The sequence below is a fragment of the Haliotis rubra genome, unplaced genomic scaffold (genome assembly GCF_003918875.1).
Source record: "Haliotis rubra isolate DU_JTF1 unplaced genomic scaffold, ASM391887v1 Scf388, whole genome shotgun sequence".
Taxonomy (NCBI): Eukaryota; Metazoa; Mollusca; class Gastropoda; order Lepetellida; family Haliotidae; genus Haliotis; species Haliotis rubra.
Window position 1 is genome coordinate 990,210 of NW_025767066.1, and position 21,386 is coordinate 1,011,595.

General features: G+C 42.6%; 1 protein-coding gene across 4 annotated transcripts in view; it reads right to left on the reverse strand.

Annotated features, from left to right (window-relative positions):
• The window catches only part of LOC124286625 (CDK-activating kinase assembly factor MAT1-like), a 65,092-nt gene that overhangs the window by 28,586 nt on the left and 15,120 nt on the right, over positions 1-21,386 (reverse strand). For 3 of the 4 annotated variants that reach the window (XM_046723007.1, XM_046723009.1, XM_046723010.1), the window contains exons 3-6: positions 20,420-20,493; positions 18,460-18,563; positions 15,755-15,895; positions 15,465-15,581 (exon numbers count right to left, since the gene is read on the reverse strand). In XM_046723007.1, coding sequence (XP_046578963.1) covers positions 15,465-15,581; positions 15,755-15,895; positions 18,460-18,563; positions 20,420-20,493 — 436 coding nt within the window. Of the gene's footprint in view, positions 1-15,464; positions 15,582-15,754; positions 15,896-18,459; positions 18,564-20,419; positions 21,013-21,386 lie in introns of those variants that run through there. The other variant, XM_046723006.1, reaches the window with a different exon arrangement.

A 21,386-nucleotide genomic window follows, 5' to 3' on the forward strand; every position in this document is an offset into this window, starting at 1 on the left:
CTGAGTGGAAAGATGCTTGGAATCCTTAGAATGTTTCCAGTTGCAAAACCTCTCACTGAAAAGCACCCAGCAGATATCACCACCTTTGTCAATATCACAGCTCTGACTGCCCATACAGTATGTGCAACTTGCCCCTCTGGTTGTGTGACCTCATGAGTCATGAGCCAAGGCTGGTAATTACCGTAGAGGGGCAGGTAGAGTTTAGTATGTAAAAAAGGATAGGCACATAAACATGCAAGCTAATTTCAAATCTTCAGTTCATTTAAACTTCATCTATCATACACTTTGCATTTATGCCAATGCAGAACAAGAGAGATAGTTCTATAGATGTACAACTTTTTTATTACAACATATTCGACGTTTTGGTGTAGATGCTAGCACCATTATCAAGCAAGCGATGCACAGTACTGTTGGCAAAGGCTTTATATATTAGTACACTTACGAATGTACAGTAATGTATAGGATGATAATGCTAATGGATGTTTGCACAATAGACAAGGATGATGTACAAAGTGTCATGGATGTTTACACAATAAAGCATAAACAAGGGAGAGATTATTGAGGTAGCCTGTAATGTGATGGACAATGAGAATAATGAGAGATAGCATCAAGATTGCTTGTGGTGAGTTGATGGTGGGTAGTAGGGATGTAATATCATTGGTCTCTGTTGATGGCTTGTTGGAGTCTCTTGATGTGAATGGTTTCTAGTAGTTTCTTGATCTTCTAGTGGACCTGATTGCTGGTTTCATGCGGCGGTCTGGCTGGGCTTGGATGTGGTCAGAGATGGCGGATTTAGAGTGTTTGTTTTTTACCCAGGTTTGGTGTTCCTTACTTGTTACAGTAAAGAGCCTTGAAGTTTCAATGATATATGAGTGACCAATGTCACTTTGTATATGGTAAACTGCACCTGTAGGGTCACCTGTAGGTGTTGGGGCTGGTCGGCCATTGGATTGGAGATTGTCCTGTTGGTTTTTGTCTCTCTGGCCCACTTGCTGTTGACTTGCTGTTTGAGGAGTGCATTGTTTTGGAGACAAGCTGTACCTATCTAAAGCAGGCTGTTTGTTGATGTGGGGACTTATCTTTTGGGTTGAAGGTGGTTTTGACGATGCTGTTTAAACAGAAGGGTAGTTTGAGGTGCAGGTTTTGGAGTTCTGCTTGTAGTTGTTCAGGTACTGAGTAGATGGTTTTGGAGCCATTATACCTCTCTTGATTGGTGGGGGATAGTTTGATAAATGGTGATGTTACTCGTTGTTGTGTGGGGGTTTACGGTACACACTGGTCTACAATATTGTTGTTGTCTTTTTTCTTGACTCTGACATCAGGAAATTTAGTTGGTTGTCTGAGTCTTTCTCCAGAGTGAACTGGGCGAGGATACTTGGTGTTGAGATGGTTGAGGAAGTTCTCGATACTTGTGATGTAGACACTTACAACAGAGGCATGAACAGTGTCCTCCCAGCACATCGGAGTTTTCCAATCGTCACGGTAACATAGTAAAGCATGAACCAGACACAAATACAGATCCTCCACATCTGGGCCCAGGATCATCAACAAAGGATGGATAGTAAGCAATCTATTCAGTTGTCCAGGTTTTTGATTCATGGAACCAAATTCCCATCTGAGACCAAGATAAACATTCCCTTGTCAAGCCGTCTCAAACTTTCTATTCACATCCAAAAATGTAATTTTTATGATAAAATTGATATTTTATACTTATCCTGACTCATGCTTTATTGCTTATCTCCCTTCTCCTTTTGATGTTTATTTGGAAAGTTGAATCCCTTAGTTCCCTGAAGAATCGTAAAATCACTCACCCAACAAGTTGCCTCCCTTTTCCCACCAAAGCTGTTCCATGTGACTGGAGCCCGACTCTCATCACTCTCTCCTGATAAAGCCTTACACTGGGTCTTACAGTGAAGCCTGTAGTGCTGAGAGGGGACGGTTGGGAGGGCTTTATATCATGAGTCAGATTAAGTATAAAATATCAATTTAAGAAATACAGTTCGCTCTACCACCATGTATAGTAATATAAAGCACACTTTCGCCCTGAACTATTATAGTTAAAGTACGAGGACGTCACTGCAGTGCTCTGGCGACAGAGTTACGTAACCTGTCTGTGGTTTCGTTAGTTGGCGGGCGAGAGTGAAGCAGGCGACTTTTTGGCAACTTTTAATCGCTCGGTATTAATTAACCACAAGTCTTTTAAGAATGAATTTGGTGTTCCGCATATGTCTAACCATAAATCTTTCATATGTAATAGTTAAAAGAGTACAAAAAAACAAAGTTTATTTGTTCTTTAAAACAAGGGCGTTACCATAACTGAGTCTATATCACTCATGCACTGATTTATCTTGTAAGACAGGGGAACATGGACTCTCCGCCGATGGCAACGTGTCTGCTACCTTAGCATCAATGAGCCTGCGTGATAGGGGTGAGTTTCTCATATTCTAGCTGGAATCATGAGTTGTTGTGCTACCACAAGTGGGTTAAACTGATGGATCATCTTCTGTAGCGATGACTTGAAGATGGTGCTTGGCAAACACAGTGTCTGATTTCTGAAAGCAGCCTCCACTGATGGAAGATAAAGAGCGATTCCCATGTAGGGCGAATGTCGAGGCTAATGCTCTAACTTTGTGTGGGTTGGAGGTTCCATGAGGGCCCAGCCCTGCTGCTTTGTAAGCTTGTAGGATGACAGCTCTGATCCAATACGAGATAGTAGTTCGGGAGACTTCAATAGTCGTGGCGGTTGATAGCAGTATAAGGAGACGTTTGAACTCCCTCCTTTTTGTAGCAATCCGTTGTTAGTATATTTTTAAAGCTCTGACTCGGCATAATGACGAGTCTTCTGTGTCATGTTGTCCGAGGACTGAAGACAATGACGTGACATGGAATTGATGATCTGGTTGGCCAGGTAGTTGATTCTTAGCTGTAAAAACCCATCTTAGTCCCAGACGGACTGCAGCATGCTCTCTGGAGTTGAACTTAGTTCGCCCATAGTCGAGGGCGTGTATTTCTGACATCCTAGCCGCTGTAGCTAAGGCAAGGAGGAATAATGTCTTCTGAGTTAGCAATTCCAAAGTTATGTCTATTAGTGGTCCATAGTCGTCGCTGGTAAGATGTTGCAGCACTATGTTGAGATTCCATGCTGGAGCTCTAACCTTTTGCAGCTGATCCTCTAGTTTAAATGATCTCAGTAGAGCAACGAGTTCGGGTACTTTAGTGGGTGTAACTCCTGTGTTCATGGTGATAATGGAGCTCATTGCAGCCAAGTATGTTGTGAGTGTAGATCCCTTCAAGTGTCTAGTAGCTCTCAAATGGCATAAGTATTCTGCTACTTGAGGATTGCGGGTAGTGAACAGATCAAAACTTTTCCATTTATCATCGTAGAGATTTCAAATTGAACATCTTAAAGTATCCTCCAGATGCAGCATTCACTCTGTGGGAGATGGTCGGACCAGTCTGGATAAGGCGTCTGCTAGGACGTTCTTTGTTCCTGGAATGTGATAAGCTTTCATCCATAAGTTGGGATTGTCCGCTAGGTTGAAGAGTTGGAACATCAGTTGCAGTAGTGGCGCTGATCTCGTTGACCTTGAAGATTTATGTAGAAGCTACTGTTGAGCTGTCCACATGAATCATAAGTATTTGATTTCTCGATGAGAACTGCCTTGAATTCCAGTTGATTTATGTTTATGGTCTTTTAGTGACCAAACTCCTGATGCAACCTCTTCACTGAAGTGTGCTCTCCATGCATCTACGAAGAGATGTAGATTGTAGGACGGCTCTTGTAAATACATTCCATTGCAGATGTTCGACTTGTTTGTCCACCAAAGAAGATATTCCTTCAGATTCTGAGAGGTAGATATCTTCTGTAAACTGTCTAAGTGAGGTTGAAGGAAGCAGTGTAACTGCATGCAACCTTCCTCTGTCTTGTGCTGACCTAAGTCTAGGTAAGAAGCACTGCAAATTCCCTTCTGATGTAGAAAGGAGACTATGGGCTTTGTCACACGTGTAAATAGCCACGAGGCGAGGAAATTCCAAAGGGGAGGACCCTCCACTGATAATGCTGCCCTTGATACAGGAATCGTAGATACTTTCTTGAGGTCGGATGTATGGGGATGTGCAGATAGACATCTGGAAGATCTATGCTTGTTAGGTAGTCGTTGGGTCTGATTAGATGTCACAATTGTGGTAAGTGCACCATCTTGAACTTGTCTGGTTTTCGTTGATAGTCTAGGTAGATCACCATACTAGGTCATTGGCGAGAGAATCGGGAGGTTCCTGAAGAACGACCTCTCCCGGAGCGTCCTCTTGAATTGCCGAATGGACGATGAAAATTGCCTGATTTGCTTCCTCGAAATCCTGCTGGTTTCCTGTCTTTGGCTCTCTGTATGCCTTGGAATTTTGAACTAAATTGTCTCAATGTGATGTCTGCCGGTACATGTTATTCATAGTCTCCAGTGATCTGATGAGCATCTGATCCTTGGTATCCTGGCCGAGACTCTGGTCTAATGCCGCTGTCAAATATAGTTGGTGCTGCCCATCATTTACGCAGTAACGACTGAGTATAACAATCTGGCCAGTTACTGGACGAGAGGAGCCCTTGTCATCTCAATAAGGTCAGGCCCGCCAATGTGAGATGCAAGGTGGTCGGACATGAATTCTTCATCCTTCTTTTGGGTGACAAGTGCCAATAAGACCATCCTTTCCATGTCCATTTCAGGATTCTGGAATGTGTTGATAAAGGCTTCATTAATAGCCCGGGATCTAGCTAGTCTGAAAAAGAATCCTTCTTGTAGTCGTGTGTAGATGTTGTCATTTCTTATCTTCAACTCTATAGCTGCGTGATTTAGAGTCGCTTAGGAGACGGAAGTCGTCATCTATATCTGGCGCCCTGAAGAATGGATCCAATTTGTGATAGGGAAATTTCTTCCCGTAAAACGGTGGCATATACTGTCCTTGAGATCTGGTAGCGTTCGCGAATGCTGATTTGAGGTTAGACGGGACCTCTGATATTGGCTTAATCGGTGGTATCGGCAGTGTAAGTCTTCGTCGACTATGCAGTAAGTCTCTGCCGGGTTAGAGGTATGTATTGGCGATGCTATCGGTAACCCATCTGCTATCCACGATAAGACCTCAGAGTCTGTGAAAATAGTTGAATCCTGTAATTCATGAACACTAGTATCTGAGGCCGCTGCTTCCTCGTTGAAGTGGATTGGCTGATTTGTTGTTGTTGCACGGCTAAAACCACTTGTCGTGTGACATTAGCCACAAAATCCTGGTCCAACGGTAGTGTAGGATTACCTGAAGTGTTCACGAATGCAGTCTGTATTACTCCGTTAGGCATACATGGGTTCACCGGTAGAGACAAAGTCGATTGATTACAGGTAGACTGGTTTGCGAACCCTTCTGCGAACTGTGTGGAGACAATAGTAGAACAAGCAGACTAAGGTGATGCTGGTTGATTGTTCTCCGAGGGGTTCGTGAACCCTGATGTTGTAGACGAAGATCTACATTGAGATGAATGTTTCTTTCTCGACGTTGAAGATTTTGATGATTGTGATTGTGTGCTAGGGTTCGCGAACCCCGTAGAGGTGGAAGTCGACGACTTCTGAAAAGAAGTTATGATGATTTGCGGTTTGAGATGGTGATTATCTAATGCCGTCAAGGCATACTCGAACGATGTAGCTACCTTTGTGGACTTCATTGATCTAGTTAACCTCTGCAGTTAATTAACCTCTGCAGTTCAGTCTCTTCCCTAAGAGGGGACTTCCTCTTAGGGCTGGCTGTGTAGCTGTCTCAGTAAGAGCGACGGAGAAGGGAGAAACCCTGGAATGAATCTCCAAAGATTGCTCCAACAACTCACACTCCGATGCTTGAGAGGCACCCATATCAGCAGCTGCCCTGCTATCATGCTTCCTTTTCTCCATTTCCTTGTGTAAACGTGCTAATAAATATATATTAAATTGAAGTGGTGATAAATTCGCACAATATTTACAACATGAGACTAAAGAGCATGAATGAATGACACAGGAAGAACACACAGGGTGTGGATCAGCCGCAGAAAACCGTAGCCTGCATTGTTGACACACTACCATATGTAAACAGTCACCTGCAACGGAGTGTAAACACAACAATTAGTTAAAATTTGCACAAATTTTTACATCGTGAAGATAATATATAATAATAATAAAAATGGATATTTTTAGCACACCATTTTCCACCCACTGATACATGCTCAAGGCATACATACAATGTTTACAGAGGATAAAATAGTAAATAAGTATACATTGAAATTGATGACAGAAAGATTGATTTTAGGGATAGGCTTTGGAAAATAAGTCTTCAACTTAATTTTGAAAGTTTCCAATGTGGGAGACTGCTTTATGTGGAGAGGGAGAGAATTCCAGAGAGTAGGCCAGCATACTGGAAAGACCTCTTGCCAAAGGAAGAAAGGAGAACTTTCGGAATGGAGAGAAGGCATTGGTCTTAAGATCTGAGAGTTCTGGTAGGGGAGTACACAGTGAGAAGTTCAGAGAGATATGAAGGAGCTTGATTCTGCAAACATTTATACACAATGCAAAGAAGTTTGAAGTCTATCCGGAACTTGATTGGGAGCCAGTGTAATGATGAGAGTACAGGGGTGATATGGTCTCGTTTAGTGTATTTTGGACTTTATGTAGTTTATTGAGATGTCCGTTGGTGAGTCCGTATAGAAGGCTATTACAGTAATCCAATCTGGATGTTCCTAATTGTCCCAATGAGTCTGAGGTGGTAATAGCAGGTATGACACAACTTATCCACATGCGAATCTAGAGACAGGCCCGAATCAATATAAGCACCAAGATCTTTTATCACAGCTGACGGTGTGATGTTAGCTGAACCAATCTTCACACTATCAATGTTCAATTTCTCCAAGCTCTTTGGTTTCCCAACAACGAGAACCTCTGTTTTAGTGTCATTCAGTTTTAGTTTTCTGCCAAGCATCCATGTCTTGATTTCCAAAGTAAAATTCTCAATCTCTTTCAACGTTGATTGGGCATTATTTGGTTTGAACTTTGTCAGGAGTTGGTTATCATCTGCATAGGAAAAGTGTGGTGTTAAGAATTTGTCACTGATCAGAGAGAGTTAGTTGATGTAAATCAGGAAGAGCACTGGGCCCAGAACAGATCCCTGTGGAAGTCCACATGACAGAGTAATCTTCTGTGAGATGCTGCCCGACACTGTGACTGACTGGTGTCTAGCAGACAGGTATGAAGAGAACCAGGCCGGTGCTTGTCTGCCGATTCCAGAGTTATGTTCAAGAGTATGGAGAAGAATCTTGTGGTCCACAGTGTCAAATGCCGCACTCAGATCTAAGAGTGTCAGAATTGCCACGTCACCTCTATCAACCAGGCATCTTAGGTCATTTACCACTCTTAGAAGGAGAGTTTCGGTAGAGTGGTGTGGGCGGTAAGCTGATTGGTACTCGTCTAAGATGCTGTTGCTTGACAAGTGATCCATCAACCTCTTGGTAGCTGCTCTCTCAATAAGTTTGGAGAGAAAAGTCAGATTAGAAACCGGGCGGTAGTTTTTAAAGTCATTTTTGTCAAGTTTTGCATATTTAACTAGTGGCTTCATATATATAAAACCGAAATACAATTCATGGCCTTAATTTGGATAAAGAGGCCAAAATATAAAGGATATTAGGCGCAAAAGGACCCATAGTGACCACCCATTTGTCTGCTTGAGCGATGAAGGAGAGAGGGATGAGAGCTGGGCTCAAGTCTCCTGGGACAGCTTTGTCGGGAAAAGGGAGGCAACTCGTTGGGTGAGTGATTTTACAATTCTTCAGGGAACTAAGGGGTTCAAGTTTCCACGTAACCATTGAAAGGAGAAGGGGGATAAGCAATAAAGCATGAGTCAGGATAAGGACAAATTATGGATTTCACTAAGCAAAAACACTATCTCCCAGGTAAACACTAGGTGATAGTTTCAAGATCCCTGACAGCAAATGGTTCATAATCTGTAGAAGTAATCAAATCTCCAGTCAAAAAGAAGTCAGATTCTTCGTTAAGAGATAAGGAGTGATCCTCTACTAATCGTTCTTTCATTCATGCCCCCTTCGCTCTCCGACGACCACTTTCATCTTCTTCAATGCCCTTACTCCCAAGTTGAGCCTTAATCTGACACTCTTTTTAAATAAACTTGTCCAAATACATCCTGAAATCAACCTGTGCCAATTACACACAAGCTGGATAATGATCTTGCCAAAAACAAGTTTCTCTGCAATCAGGGCAATACGAGAGAGGATCCACATCCACAGTGAAAAAGTAACTCTACACTTCTTACAATGTTTCCTTTTCATAATTTACTGGAATAAGGGCTCAAAGAAGGTGGTGATAACTGCTGGGTGCATTTTTGTGAGATATTCTGAAACTGGTAACGTTTTGAGGGTTCCAAGCCGTTTCCACTCAGGATTGATAGAGATGGGAGAGATACCAAGTGTGAGACATTTTAAGCTTAAAAATTTGAACTTTCTTTGTCACTTATTTCGGATTCAGATGAACTGAAAATTGCTGTCATCAAGCAAACCTTCAACAATTAAATCTGTTTACCACAAACTGGACTCATACTACGAATACAAAAAAATGTAATTTTTTTATTAAAATTGATATTTTATGCTTATCCTGACTCATGCTTAATTGCTTGTCTCTTTCTTCTTGCGAATGATAGTTGAACACTTGAATCCCCTTTGAAGCTCCCTTAAAAAAAGCGGATGTAAAATCACTCACCCAGTGTTATCTCCCTTGTGACTTTTTGGCGGGAAAATGCGGCACATGATCAGACATGCCCCTCACTCTCTCCTGAATAAGCGCCCGACACCTGGATTACAGGGAATCCAGAGTGCCATGAGGGGAGGTTGGGAGGGCTTACCTCATGAGTCAGGATAAGTATAAAATATCAATTTTAATAAAAACATTACATATTTTTCCTTATCCTGACTCATGCTTAATTGCTTGTAGAATCCAACGGAAACGGTGGTGGGTCAAGCCACTCTGGATTCCATGCTGATTTACGTCCTGCATACCCCCCCTGAGGGAACTTCTTGTAGTACTATGCTGATCCTTCCTTCCAGCTTCCTCTGATGAGTTTTGGGGGGACCACAACTTGTCAGATTTTCCGGAACCGCTTCTCCTGACAGTAAAATTGGATTTATACGACTCCATGATTTGATTTCCGCATCAATGGAGAAGTGACCCTTCTTCATATACGAGTAAGTCCTTACAAGTATAGGGTCTGTCACTCATGCTAGCCTATCTAAGACATGCGCACGGACTCTAAGCTCCAACTCTTCCGAGTGTCGGCTTTTACAAGTCATGTGATAAAGGGTGAAATTCATCTCAGCGTCTTTGAGCAACCGTCAATTGTTGTGCTACAACAAGAGGGCCAAACTGGTGGATACCGGAGACATCCTCGGTAGCAATGTCTCTGAGGTAGTGGTTGGCAAACACCGTCTCTGACTTCCAAAAGCAGCTTTCCATTATTGTCTTGATTGAGCAATTTCCATGTAGAGCAAGTGTCGACGCCAGTGCTCTAACTTCATGAGGATTGGAGGCTCGTGGTGGCTTGAGTCCTGCTGCTTTATAGGCTCTCAATGTGACGGCTCTCACCCATATTGATATTGTTGTATGTGAGATTTCTGTAGGTGTCTCCGTAGATAAAGGGATGAAAAGGCGCTTGAATTTTCGTCTCCTCATCTTAGACCTTTGTAGGTAAATTTGTAATGATCTGATTGGACATAAGGATAGATCCTGGGTATCCTGTGGTCCAAGAGCTGATGAAAGTGCTGGGATGTGGAATTGCCTGTCTGGCTGACTGGGCAATTGGTTCTTTGCTATGAAATCCCATCTCAATCCCAGATGTATGATATTGCGATGTGCATCAAATCGTATTCGTTCAAAGTCCAGAGCATGTATTTCTGACATCCGAGCTGCTGTTGCCAAGGCGACCAGGAACAGAGTTTTATGTGTTAGAAACTCATAGGATGTCCTTCCTAGTGGTTCGTAAGCATCACTGGTGAGATGCTGTAAGACTACGGTGAGATCTCAAGCAGGTGCTTTGAATTTCTCTTGTTGGTCTTCCAACTTAAAGGAGCGTAGTAGAGCTAGTATCTCTGGTACTTTAGTCAGTTTCACACCCGTCTTCATGGTGATAACTGTACTGAGGGCCGCTAGGTATGTAGAGAGTGTTGAACCTTTTAACCGCCTGGTTTGTCTTAGATGACAAAGATATTCCGCCACTTGAGGATGTGTTGCTTCCATTGCCGTGAAGCCCTTCCTTAAAGCATATTTCTCAAAACTCTACGTAGAGCTAATGTGACTGCGTTCGCTGCTCTGGCGGAGTATCCTCTTTTCTTCAAGCAAGTTTCCATGCGTGTAGTTGGAATACTGTTGGATCGCCGTGTACTTGCTTGGTGTGCGGATGAAATAGTAGGTTCGGCCACTCTGGAAGTTGTAGGGTTGGATTTCCGAGTTCTTGTATGAGGATGGGAATCCACACCCTCACTGGCCAGTAGGGCGCAACTAAAATCAGTTGCAGGTTCTTCGTCTGCTTTATGTTCTGCAATACCTACGGTATCACAGGGGCGTGTCACGCTTAGAAACAGCGTTAGAAAGACATATAGGTATATAGACCCTATCCTGGAACTATATAAAAGGAAAGGGATGTAACGACGGAACCACACCCTCCTCAATCAAAGTTAGATTTCACAACGTAAACTATTTTTCAGGCCCCATCGAGGCCTACGGATCGAAAGCGAGATGATTTCACTACAAAATGAGCTATAAATGGTCACAATCGGATCATTATTTCAAAAGTTATATGCCACGACTCACCGAAAACAAGTGAGTATGATTGCCGATGGTTTTGGAGAAAATGCCTGCTTATTGTCGAGGAAATGATTTGTAGATGTTGCAATAAGTTTTTAGACCCCTGGAATGCCGCTGCCAATCGAATCTAGCCCTACATAGGTGCTGTCAACGTGACTGGAATTAATAAACGAATTTAACAGGTGAGTTTTCGCTGTCTTGATTTTGGCTTGGAATTGCGGAGGTAGCTGTTTTCGGTGAGTCGTGGCATATAACTTTTGAAATAATGATCCGATTGTGACCATTTATAGCTCATTTTGTAGGGAAATCATCTCGCTTTCGATCCGTAGGCCTCGACGGGGCCTGAAAAATAGTTTACATGGTGAAATCTAACTTTGATTGAGGAGGGTGTGGTTCCGTCGTTACATCCCTTTCCTTTTATATAGTTCTAGGGTAAGGTCTATATACCTATATGTCTTTCTAACGCTGTTTCTAAGCGTGACACGCCCCTGTGTGCGGTATTAGAGCTGGAGGTGGAAACGCGTAGATGCGTTTAATCCTTCCCAGGAGATGCTTAGAGCATCTGTTGCCCATGCTTGTGGATCCGGAACCGGAAAGACATATGTTGGTATTTGTTTGTTGAACCTTGTAGCAAACAGGTCTATCAGTGGAGATCCTATCCTCTGTATGATGCATCTGAATGATTCTGGGTGTAACATCCATTCCGTTGGGGATGGTTGTGTTGGACGAGATAGGGCGTCTGCTATCACATTCTTGGCTCCGGGAATGTGACATGCTTTCACGTCGATGTTCAAATTGTCTATTATGCTGAACAGATGAAAGCTGAGATCTAGTAGATTCTTTGATCTTGTTGATCCTTGTTTGTTGACATAGAACGCCACTGTGGAGTTGTCCGTATGGATCATCAGTTGTGCGTTCCTTAGTATGCTGGAACAATGTAGTAAGGTGTTTATGACTGCTTTCATCTCGAGCATGTTGATTTGCAGATTTTGCTCCTGACTCGACAATTTCCCTGCTGCCACCTCGTTGTTGAGGTGGGCTCCCCATCCTTGAAGTGATGCATCTACGTAGAGATGAGTGTTGTACTCTGGCTCTGATAAGTAGGTTCCTCCGCAAACATTTGACTTCCGAGTCCACCATAGGAGATATGGTTTCAGTCCGTCCGAAAGTCCGAAGGAGTCCGGACTGTCTAGATGAGCTTTCACGAACACTTGTAGTGTGCGCAGATGTAGTCTACCTCTGCGTGTCATGTCTTGTGCTGACGTGAGGAGACCAAGTAGGCTCTGCCAACTTCGTAGTGGTAACGGAGAGAATAGTGCTTGAGATATCATTTGTTGTTTCTTGACCCAAAGCTCTTTTGGGACGACTATGCGATTCTGCGATGTGATGAACCGTATTCCTAGGAATTGCAGATCCTGTGTGGGTTCTAGTTCCGATTTGAGGAGATTTACTAGCCATCCTAGTTGTGTGAGCAGCCTGATTGTGAAGACTAGTTGCAGTCTGAGTTGACTGGGATCTTGATGAGCTTGAATCCCGTCGTCCAGGTAAAACGCACTGCGTAGACCTCGATGATGTAGAGAATTGAGATGATTGACTTTGTCACTTGAGTAAACAACCAGGGGGGCCGACGATATTCCAAATGGTAGCACCTTCCATTGGAAGTGACGTCCGTTGAAGAGGAATCGTAGGTATTTCCTTGAGTCTGGATGAATCGGGATGTGAAGATACTCATCCTGTAGATCTATGCTGGCGAGGTAGTCTAATGGACGTACGAGTTGTCGCAGTTGAGGCAGATGTATCATTCTGAACTTTACGGGACTGCGTAGATAATCTTGGTTGAATTTCCTCATGTTGTATATAAGTCGGAACTTTTCTTTGGTACTAAGAAGATTGGGGAGTAAAAACCGGGCGTGACGAACTCCTGTTTTATTTCTTTGATCGCCTCCTTCTCGAGTAGAGTTGTGATAGCGTCGAGTGGATTCTCCCTCTGGTCGGCAGCATAATTGTGGGCCAGAGAGTAGCTTGTCAATGGTGGTACTGCTAGTAGTTACATCTTGTATCCTCTGTGTAGGATCTGGGATACATAGAAGTCCTGAAGAATTCCCCAATTCTTCCAATAGGGTTGTAGACGTCGACCCACTGTTAAAGGTTGTATGGGAACGGCTGGGGGTCCTTCAGCGTCTAAAGTTCCTGGCACCTCTGGATGCCCTGCCTCTTCTGGGGTTACCTCTGGGAGCTCCGGTTGGGCGATGAAAAGAATCCTTGCCTCCTCAGGATCTGCCATATTTCTTTTCCCTGGCTCTTTGTATTCCTGTAAACTTCGACTTGCCAGAGTAGCGTTGCGAGGTCTGATGGATAACACTGGCTAGTGTGTCGATGGACTTGATCATCATTACCTCCCTTGACTCTTTCGTTACTTCCTTGGCCACATCCTCAATTTCCCCTGCTAAGATAGATGGTGCTGACCACGGAGCTCTGTATAGTGACTTGGTGAAGCATTCACTCCACGTACAGGAAGACAGCAATCCTTGTCTTATTAATAGTGTCAGTCCTGCTGATGTAGATGCCAGATGTTCAGACATGAAATGATGATCTTTCTTCTGGGTTAGTAATGCCGAGTAGATCATTCTATCTTCTTCCCGAGGTCGAGTTCCTAACCTTCTCGATGAGAGTTTCGTTGATGGCTCTTGACCTGGTTAAGCCAAAGAAGGTACATCTGGTAGTTGTGTCTAGTTGTGCCAACTTCTTATCTTCCACTTTGTAAGTCCTGGCTCGGGAGTCGTTGATGATCTTGTAGTTCTCATCTACCTCTGGGGCCTTTGTGAAGGGTTCCATGTGGTGAAGAGAGAATTTCTTGGCGTTGAATGGTGGGACGCTCTGACTCTGGCACTTCATTGCCTTCCTGAAGGCTGTGCTGAGGTTTCCTGGTACATCTGTGACAGGATCGATGGGTGGAAGAGTAAGTGTATCGAAGTCCTCGTTAGACATCCAGGATTTAATTTCTGTATCGGAAAATATAATTCCCCATCATCTTCGGATTTAGAGGCTTCTAGTTCTGGAGATGGTTGCCATTCTGTCTCTTTCCTGCGTGGAGATCTGCGTGGAGACCTGCGTGGAAACCTGTCGCGGAGATGTATCTCTGTGCCTTTGCGAAGGTGTAGATTCTCTTCTATGGTGCCGTCGCGAAGGCTCCTGATGGCTGTCCATATCAGAGGAGGATGATCTGCGATTCTCCGGTGAACGTCTGTTTCTGTTCCTTCGCAAATGCACCTTCGGTGAAGGTGTCCTAGTACGTCGTAGAGTGTGCGATCCTTCGCGCATGCTTGCTTCCGCCAGCGCATGCTTCCTCCTTCACGCATGCTTCCTCCTTCGTGCAGGATTCCGCCTTCGCGCAGGCTTCCTCCTTCGCGCATGCTTCTTCCTTCGCGCATGCTTCCACCTTCGCGCAGGCTTCCTCCTTCGCGCATGCTTCCTCCTTCGCGCAGGCTGCTGTCATCGGTGGGATGTGATCTGCAGGCTGCTTGACCTTCGCGCAGGCTCGATGTGGATGGGGCCTCCGCCGCTGCTTTCTCCTGTGCGAACCTCTGTTCCATCAGGTCCAACATCTGCTGTGTAAACTGCTGCATGAAGACCCTGGGGTTGAAGCTCTGCGACGACTACTGCTGCTGCTGCACTGCAGACGATGCATCTGAGAGTACCGAGACTTCTCCCAAGGACTGCTCCACTTGTGACGAACTGCCATCTCTATCTGATGTCTGCGTTGATGAAACGTCTGACTGCGTTGAGATGACTGCTGATGTTACTGTAGATGAAGACCTCGTTTTCTTCCTCACTGGCACTTCAGGGATGAGGATGGGTGGCTCATCTGCTGGGATGATCTCTGTAGCAAAAGACCTCGTCTTAAGAGCTGCCCCATGTGAAGACTTAGCCGGAGTCTTGTTAGTAGACGATTTCTTCTTCTGGGAAGACGATGCCCTCGTCTTCTTCGACTGCGATGAAGTTATAGTTGATGTAGACTACCTCTTCTTGGAGCCGGAGCTGCCATCAGTCACAGCGACCTGCTCCGTAGACGCAGCCGGTAAACCACTAGAATGGTGAATGTCAGTAGGCAACAACAAACGGTTATAAACGCAATCAGTTTGTTTAAACACGATGAAAACACATGTCAACAACGTGAACAAATACAGATAATTTTGACAAAATTTCAAACCATATTGTTGGTATATCAATCCTAAAACCGTATACAGCTAATTTAGTAGCAAAGGCCTCAAAATTAAAGGATATAACGCTGTATAGGGGACCCAGGCACTCTCACAACCGTCCTCAAGGGCGAAGAAGGAGAGAGTGAGGGGCATGTCTGATCATGTGACACATTTTCCCGCCAAAAGTCACAAGGGAGATAAAACTGGGTGAGTGATTTTACATCCGCTTTTTTTAAGGGAGCTTCAAAGGGGATTCAAGTGTTCCAATATCATTCACAAGAAGAAAGACACAAGCAATTAAGCATGAGTCAGGATAAGGAAAAATTTGAATGCTTCAATAGTGCAATGTATGTTTATATCAAGGTTAAAAAAACGTAAAGATAAAGCATATACTGACTATCTTAATCCCGGTGGAGAAGGTGGTGGGAGCGGATGCACGGCTTGCTGCCTCAAGCTGGTTCACACATTCTCTGTGGGTGGCCACGATGTCCGTGGCAGACAAGTCAGAAAACATCTACAATAGCCAAAGTTATGATCATTAACACAAGCACTACACTCTGGCAGTATCTATGTTGAAATACATCATGTGTTAAATACAGTATGGAGGCAAGGCAGAATTGGATCTGAAACACACTTGCTATACAAAATAGCTGGCCTTCACCTTCCGTAGAAAGTTTCAGTACCCACCAGTTCATCTATCAGGGCAGCCTTGTTCTTCTTCTTGAAAGCTTTATCCCTAGCGGCCTCTTCCTCAATCATTTGCTTTCGAACTGCTGTGTCATGTTTCTCCTGCTCAATCAGTTGGTCAAGGTACTCCTGGTCTTTACTCTGAAATATCACCAGTAAAGTACTGATGTATACTACACTGCAGTAAGGTACTGATGTATACTACACTGCAGTAAGGTACTGATGTATACTACACTGCAGTAAGGTACTGATGTATACTACACTGCAGTAAGGTACTGATGTATATTACACTGCAGTAAGGTACTGATGTATACTACACTGCAATAAAGTACTGATGTATACTACACTGCAGTAAGGTACTGATGTATACTACACTGCAGTAAAGTACTGATGTATACTACACTGCAGTAAAGTACTGATGTATACTACACTGCAGTAAGGTACTGATGTATATTACATTGCAGTAAGGTACTGATGTATACTACACTGCAGTAAGGTACTGATGTATACTACACTGCAGTAAGGTACTGATGTATATTACACTGCAGTAAGGTACTGATGTATACTACACTGCAGTAAGGTACTGATGTATACTACATTGCAGTAAGGTACTGATGTATACTACACTGCAGTAAGGTACTGATGTATATTACACTGCAGTAAAGTACTGATGTATACTACACTGCAGTAAGATACTAATGTATACTACACTGCAGTAAGGTACTGATGTATACTACACTGCAGTAAGGTACTGATGTATATTACACTGCAGTAAGATACTAATGTATACTACACTGCAGTAAGGTACTGATGTATACTACACTGCAGTGAGGTACTGATGTATACTACACTGCAGTAAGGTACTGATGTATACTACACTGCAGTAAGGTACTGATGTATACTACACTGCAGTAAGGTACTGATGTATATTACACTGCAGTAAGGTACTGATGTATGCTACACTGCAGTAAAGGTACTGATGTATACTACACTGCAGTAAAGTACTGATGTATACTACACTGCAGTAAGGTACTGATGTATACTACACTGCAGTAAGGTACTGATGTATATTACACTGCAGTAAGGTACTGATGTATATTACACTGCAGTAAGGTACTGATGTATACTACACTGCAGTAAGGTACTGATGTATACTACACTGCAGTAAAGTACTGATGTATATTACACTGCAGTAAGGTACTGATGTATACTACACTGCAGTAAGGTACTGATGTATACTACACTGCAGTAAAGTACTGATGTATATTACACTGCAGTAAGGTACTGATGTATACTACACTGCAGTAAGGTACTGATGTATACTACACTGCAGTAAGGTACTGATGTATACTACACTGCAGTAAGGTACTGATGTATACTACACTGCAGTAAGGTACTGATGTATACTACACTGCAGTAAGGTACTGATGTATATTACACTGCAGTAAGGTACTGATGTATACTACACTGCAGTAAGGTACTGATGTATACTACACTGCAGTAAGGTACTGATGTATACTACACTGCAGTAAGGTACTGATGTATACTACACTGCAGTAAGGTACTGATGTATACTACACTGCAGTAAGATACTGATGTATACTACACTGCAGTAAGGTACTGATGTATATTACACTGCAGTAAGGTACTGATGTATACTACACTGCAGTAAGGTACTGATGTATATTACACTGCAGTAAGATACTGATGTATACTACACTGCAGTAAGGTACTGATGTATATTACACTGCAGTAAGATACTGATGTATATTACACTGCAGTAAGGTACTGATGTATACTACACTGCAGTAAGGTACTGATGTATACTACACTGCAGTAAGGTACTGATGATGTATACTACACTGCAGTAAGGTACTGATGTATATTACACTGCAGTAAAGGTACTGATGTATATTACACTGCAGTAAGGTACTGATGTATACTACACTGCAGTAAGGTACTGATGTATATTACACTGCAGTAAGTAAGGTACTGATGTATATTACACTGCAGTAAGGTACTGATGTATATTACACTGCAGTAAGGTACTGATGTATACTACACTGCAGTAAGGTACTGATGTATATTACATTGCAGTAAGGTACTGATGTATATTACACTGCAGTAAGGTACTGATGTATATTACACTGCAGTAAGGTACTGATGTATATTACACTGCAGTAAGGTACTGATGTATACTACACTGCAGTAAGGTACTTATGTATACTACACTGCAGTAAGGTACTGATGTATACTACACTGCAGTAAGGTACTGATGTATACTACACTGCAGTAAGGTACTGATGTATATTACACTGCAGTAAGGTACTGATGTATATTACACTGCAGTAAGGTACTGATGTATACTACACTGCAGTAAGGTACTGATGTATATTACACTGCAGTAAGGTACTGATGTATACTACACTGCAGTAAGGTACTGATGTATATTACACTGCAGTAAGATACTGATGTATACTACACTGCAGTAAGGTACTGATGTATATTACACTGCAGTAAGGTACTGATGTATATTACATTGCAGTAAGGTACTGATGTATATTACACTGCAGTAAGGTACTGATGTATACTACACTGCAGTAAGGTACTGATGTATATTACACTGGAGTAAGGTACTGAAGTATGTTTACACTGCAAGGTACTGATGTCACTGTTAGAAAGAACTAAAAAACCAACTTGTTTACCATTTTTGACAGGTTTTTCTTGATCTGATCTTTGTTGTCCTTCCTGTACTGTTCTATCATCTTTCGTGTGCTCTCAACATCAATACCATTGGTCAGATTGAAAACTGCTCCCCAAAGAAAGATAAACAATATTTGACATACAAGCAAACTACACCATTGTTGACAAACATGAGTAAGGCCATATTGAGGCATTGATCTGCCTCTGTTACCAGTATCACCGTACAATATCATAACATACAAGTTGTTAACTTGGATAAGATGCTTTTTATCAGTCAATCAGCAAATTGGCTTTGAAATTCTCTGAGTTACCAAAGCATTCAGACCTGCAGATCTGATTTCTGTATCACAAATGCACATAAAGACAGCAACAACTTAATTTTCATTGTTCCTGAGCTCCAGTCTTCGTGAAACGGGTATTTCCAAAAGGTGAAAAAGAATGGAAAGCAAACTGTTTTTGAAACAACCCATACATGTGTTTTGATTGTGCAGCCAAATGATATGCCCTACAATGTTGGTGTGTCCAGGTATTGTAAGTCATGTCAGAGTTAAAGATGTCACTTTAAGGCCTGGCCACTGGGGCACTAACAAGTGATGTGATACAGGACAAACATCTCAAGTCATCCACAGGTAGATAGAACAACTGTATCTCACCATTTTCTCCAAAGCAGAGTTGGAAATTACACAAAAATAAAAATTGTCAGATGGACCAGTACCTACCCACTAGCACAATGCATCACTGGCCAGCAATGGCAAGATGTGAATGCATTTGCCTTTATTCGCGCAAGGAAAGGTTAGTTATGAACAATGACACAAGGTAGGTAAACAGGCTAAGACCGATGTGACTGTTTATTGTAGGCGTCCGCCCTGAGAGCAGAAGGTTGCGGGTTCGATCCCGGACGCGTCATACCAAAAGATGTTAAAATATGGCACTTGTTGGTCCCTGCCTGACGCTCGGCATTAATGGGTATAACAAGGACTGGTTGGCTCGGAGTCAATATAATGTGTCTGAGTGGGGTATTCATGCTTCACTGCAGCATGGTATCTCAGTGGGCTAGCACTATAAAACCAGCTAAAGTGTGGGCTAATACAAGCAGCCGCACATACACATACACACACATGCACGTCGTCACATGAGCAAAATATTCTCAAGCATGACGTAAAACCCAATTTCATCTCACCACACCTGTTTATTGGGAGATGTAAAGAGCAACGAGAGTGGTTGTGTGATTTTCAGAGTCACCTATGTAAGTGTACCTGAGTAGGGAATCATGAGTCATCCCTCTTCCAGTATCTCGTAAGGATTAGGCAACTCTTGTGTCTCGCAGCAAGACCTTTATATTTTATGCTTTTCAGGGATAAATCTTAGAAGAATGAAAGCAATGGATGGGGGAGAACTAGATTAAGATTGAGAAGGTGTATTTGGGTGATATTCTATTTTGGGTATTAAGTTAGAGGAGTGGTTAAAATCTTTAATTATTTAAGTTTTGTTTAATTACATGTATTAAAGAATTGGTTGCTGAAGTTATACGTAGGCAGCAGACAGGAAGTATGTAGGTTTTACTAATTAACCAGAGAAAATAAGTTAAACTTCATTCTTGTGTTGTATGTGTAATAAGAGGAGATAGTCCAGCCAGAGATAACCTCACCGGACAAGCAGAAAAACAGGAGAGTGCAAAGATATGGAGTACACATCCGACATTTGCCTTCAAGACACTCTGTTCTGCTGTCACTGGGCACCTAAGGGAGACATTACACGCCTAGTTATATGGAAGAATAATTTCAGTACCACTAAAGTTAATAAACTGAAATCAATACTTACACAAAAGGCTAAGATGCATAAACATGCTTATAGGTAAACAGAAAAGCAGTATTATATCGATTTGGAATAGCGCATATTTAGAAAAAAGAAGTGATATCTGAATTACTGGTTAAAACCAAAGTGACAAAAATATGTGTTTACCTATTGTTTCAATCATCTCCAGATAGTCATTGTAATCCCTCAAGGAACTGAAGTCTTCCTCTTTCTTGTTGAAACTAGAACACAAGTCATAATGGGTGAGTCTGATGCCAAGTATAGCCAGGGAATGGTTTGTCTGAAGCCAAGCATAGCCAGAGAATTGGTTGTTTGATGCCAAGTATAGCCAGAAAATAGGTTTTTTGATGCCAAGTATAGCGAGAGCAAGAGTGTGAGTCTGATGCCGAGTATAACCAGAGAATGGGTTTTTTAGTGCCAAGTATAGCCAGAGAATGCATTGTCCGATGGAAAAGTGTAGCAAAGAATGGGTTGTCTGATGCCAAGTATAGCCAGGGAATGGTTTGTCTGAAGCCAAGTATAGCCAGAGAATGGGTTGTTTGATGCCAAGTATAGCCAGAAAATAGGTTTTTTGATGCCAAGTATAGCCAGAGCAAGAGTGTGAGTCTGATGCCGAGTATAACCAGAGAATGGGTTTTTTAGTGCCAAGTATAGCCAGAGAATGCATTTAGGAGATAAACATCATGTGTTGGCCAATTTCCGGGTGTTATTTAGGAGATAAACATCATGTGTTGGCCAATTTCCGGGTGTTATTGAGTATTTGAAGCTCGGGAATTAATTCCCGTATTTGAAGCACGGGAATTAATTCCCATATTTGAAGCACGGGAATTCATTTGGAACCGACGGCTTTAGCCGGAGGTTTCAAATGAAATATTCCCGTGCTTCAAATACTCAATAACACCCGGAAATTGGCCAACACATGATGTTTATCGACATTGTAAACACAAAAGTAAACCAAAAGGTCCACACACGTTTTTGTGTCTGCACTCAATGACATCGAGTACGGGTACAGCAGTGAAATGTCATCAGCCGGCCGTTTCGGCTGTTTCCCATGGTAGCATCTGGAGCTGCTCATTTGTGACGTCATTCCGACTCTACGTCACAATATGATTTT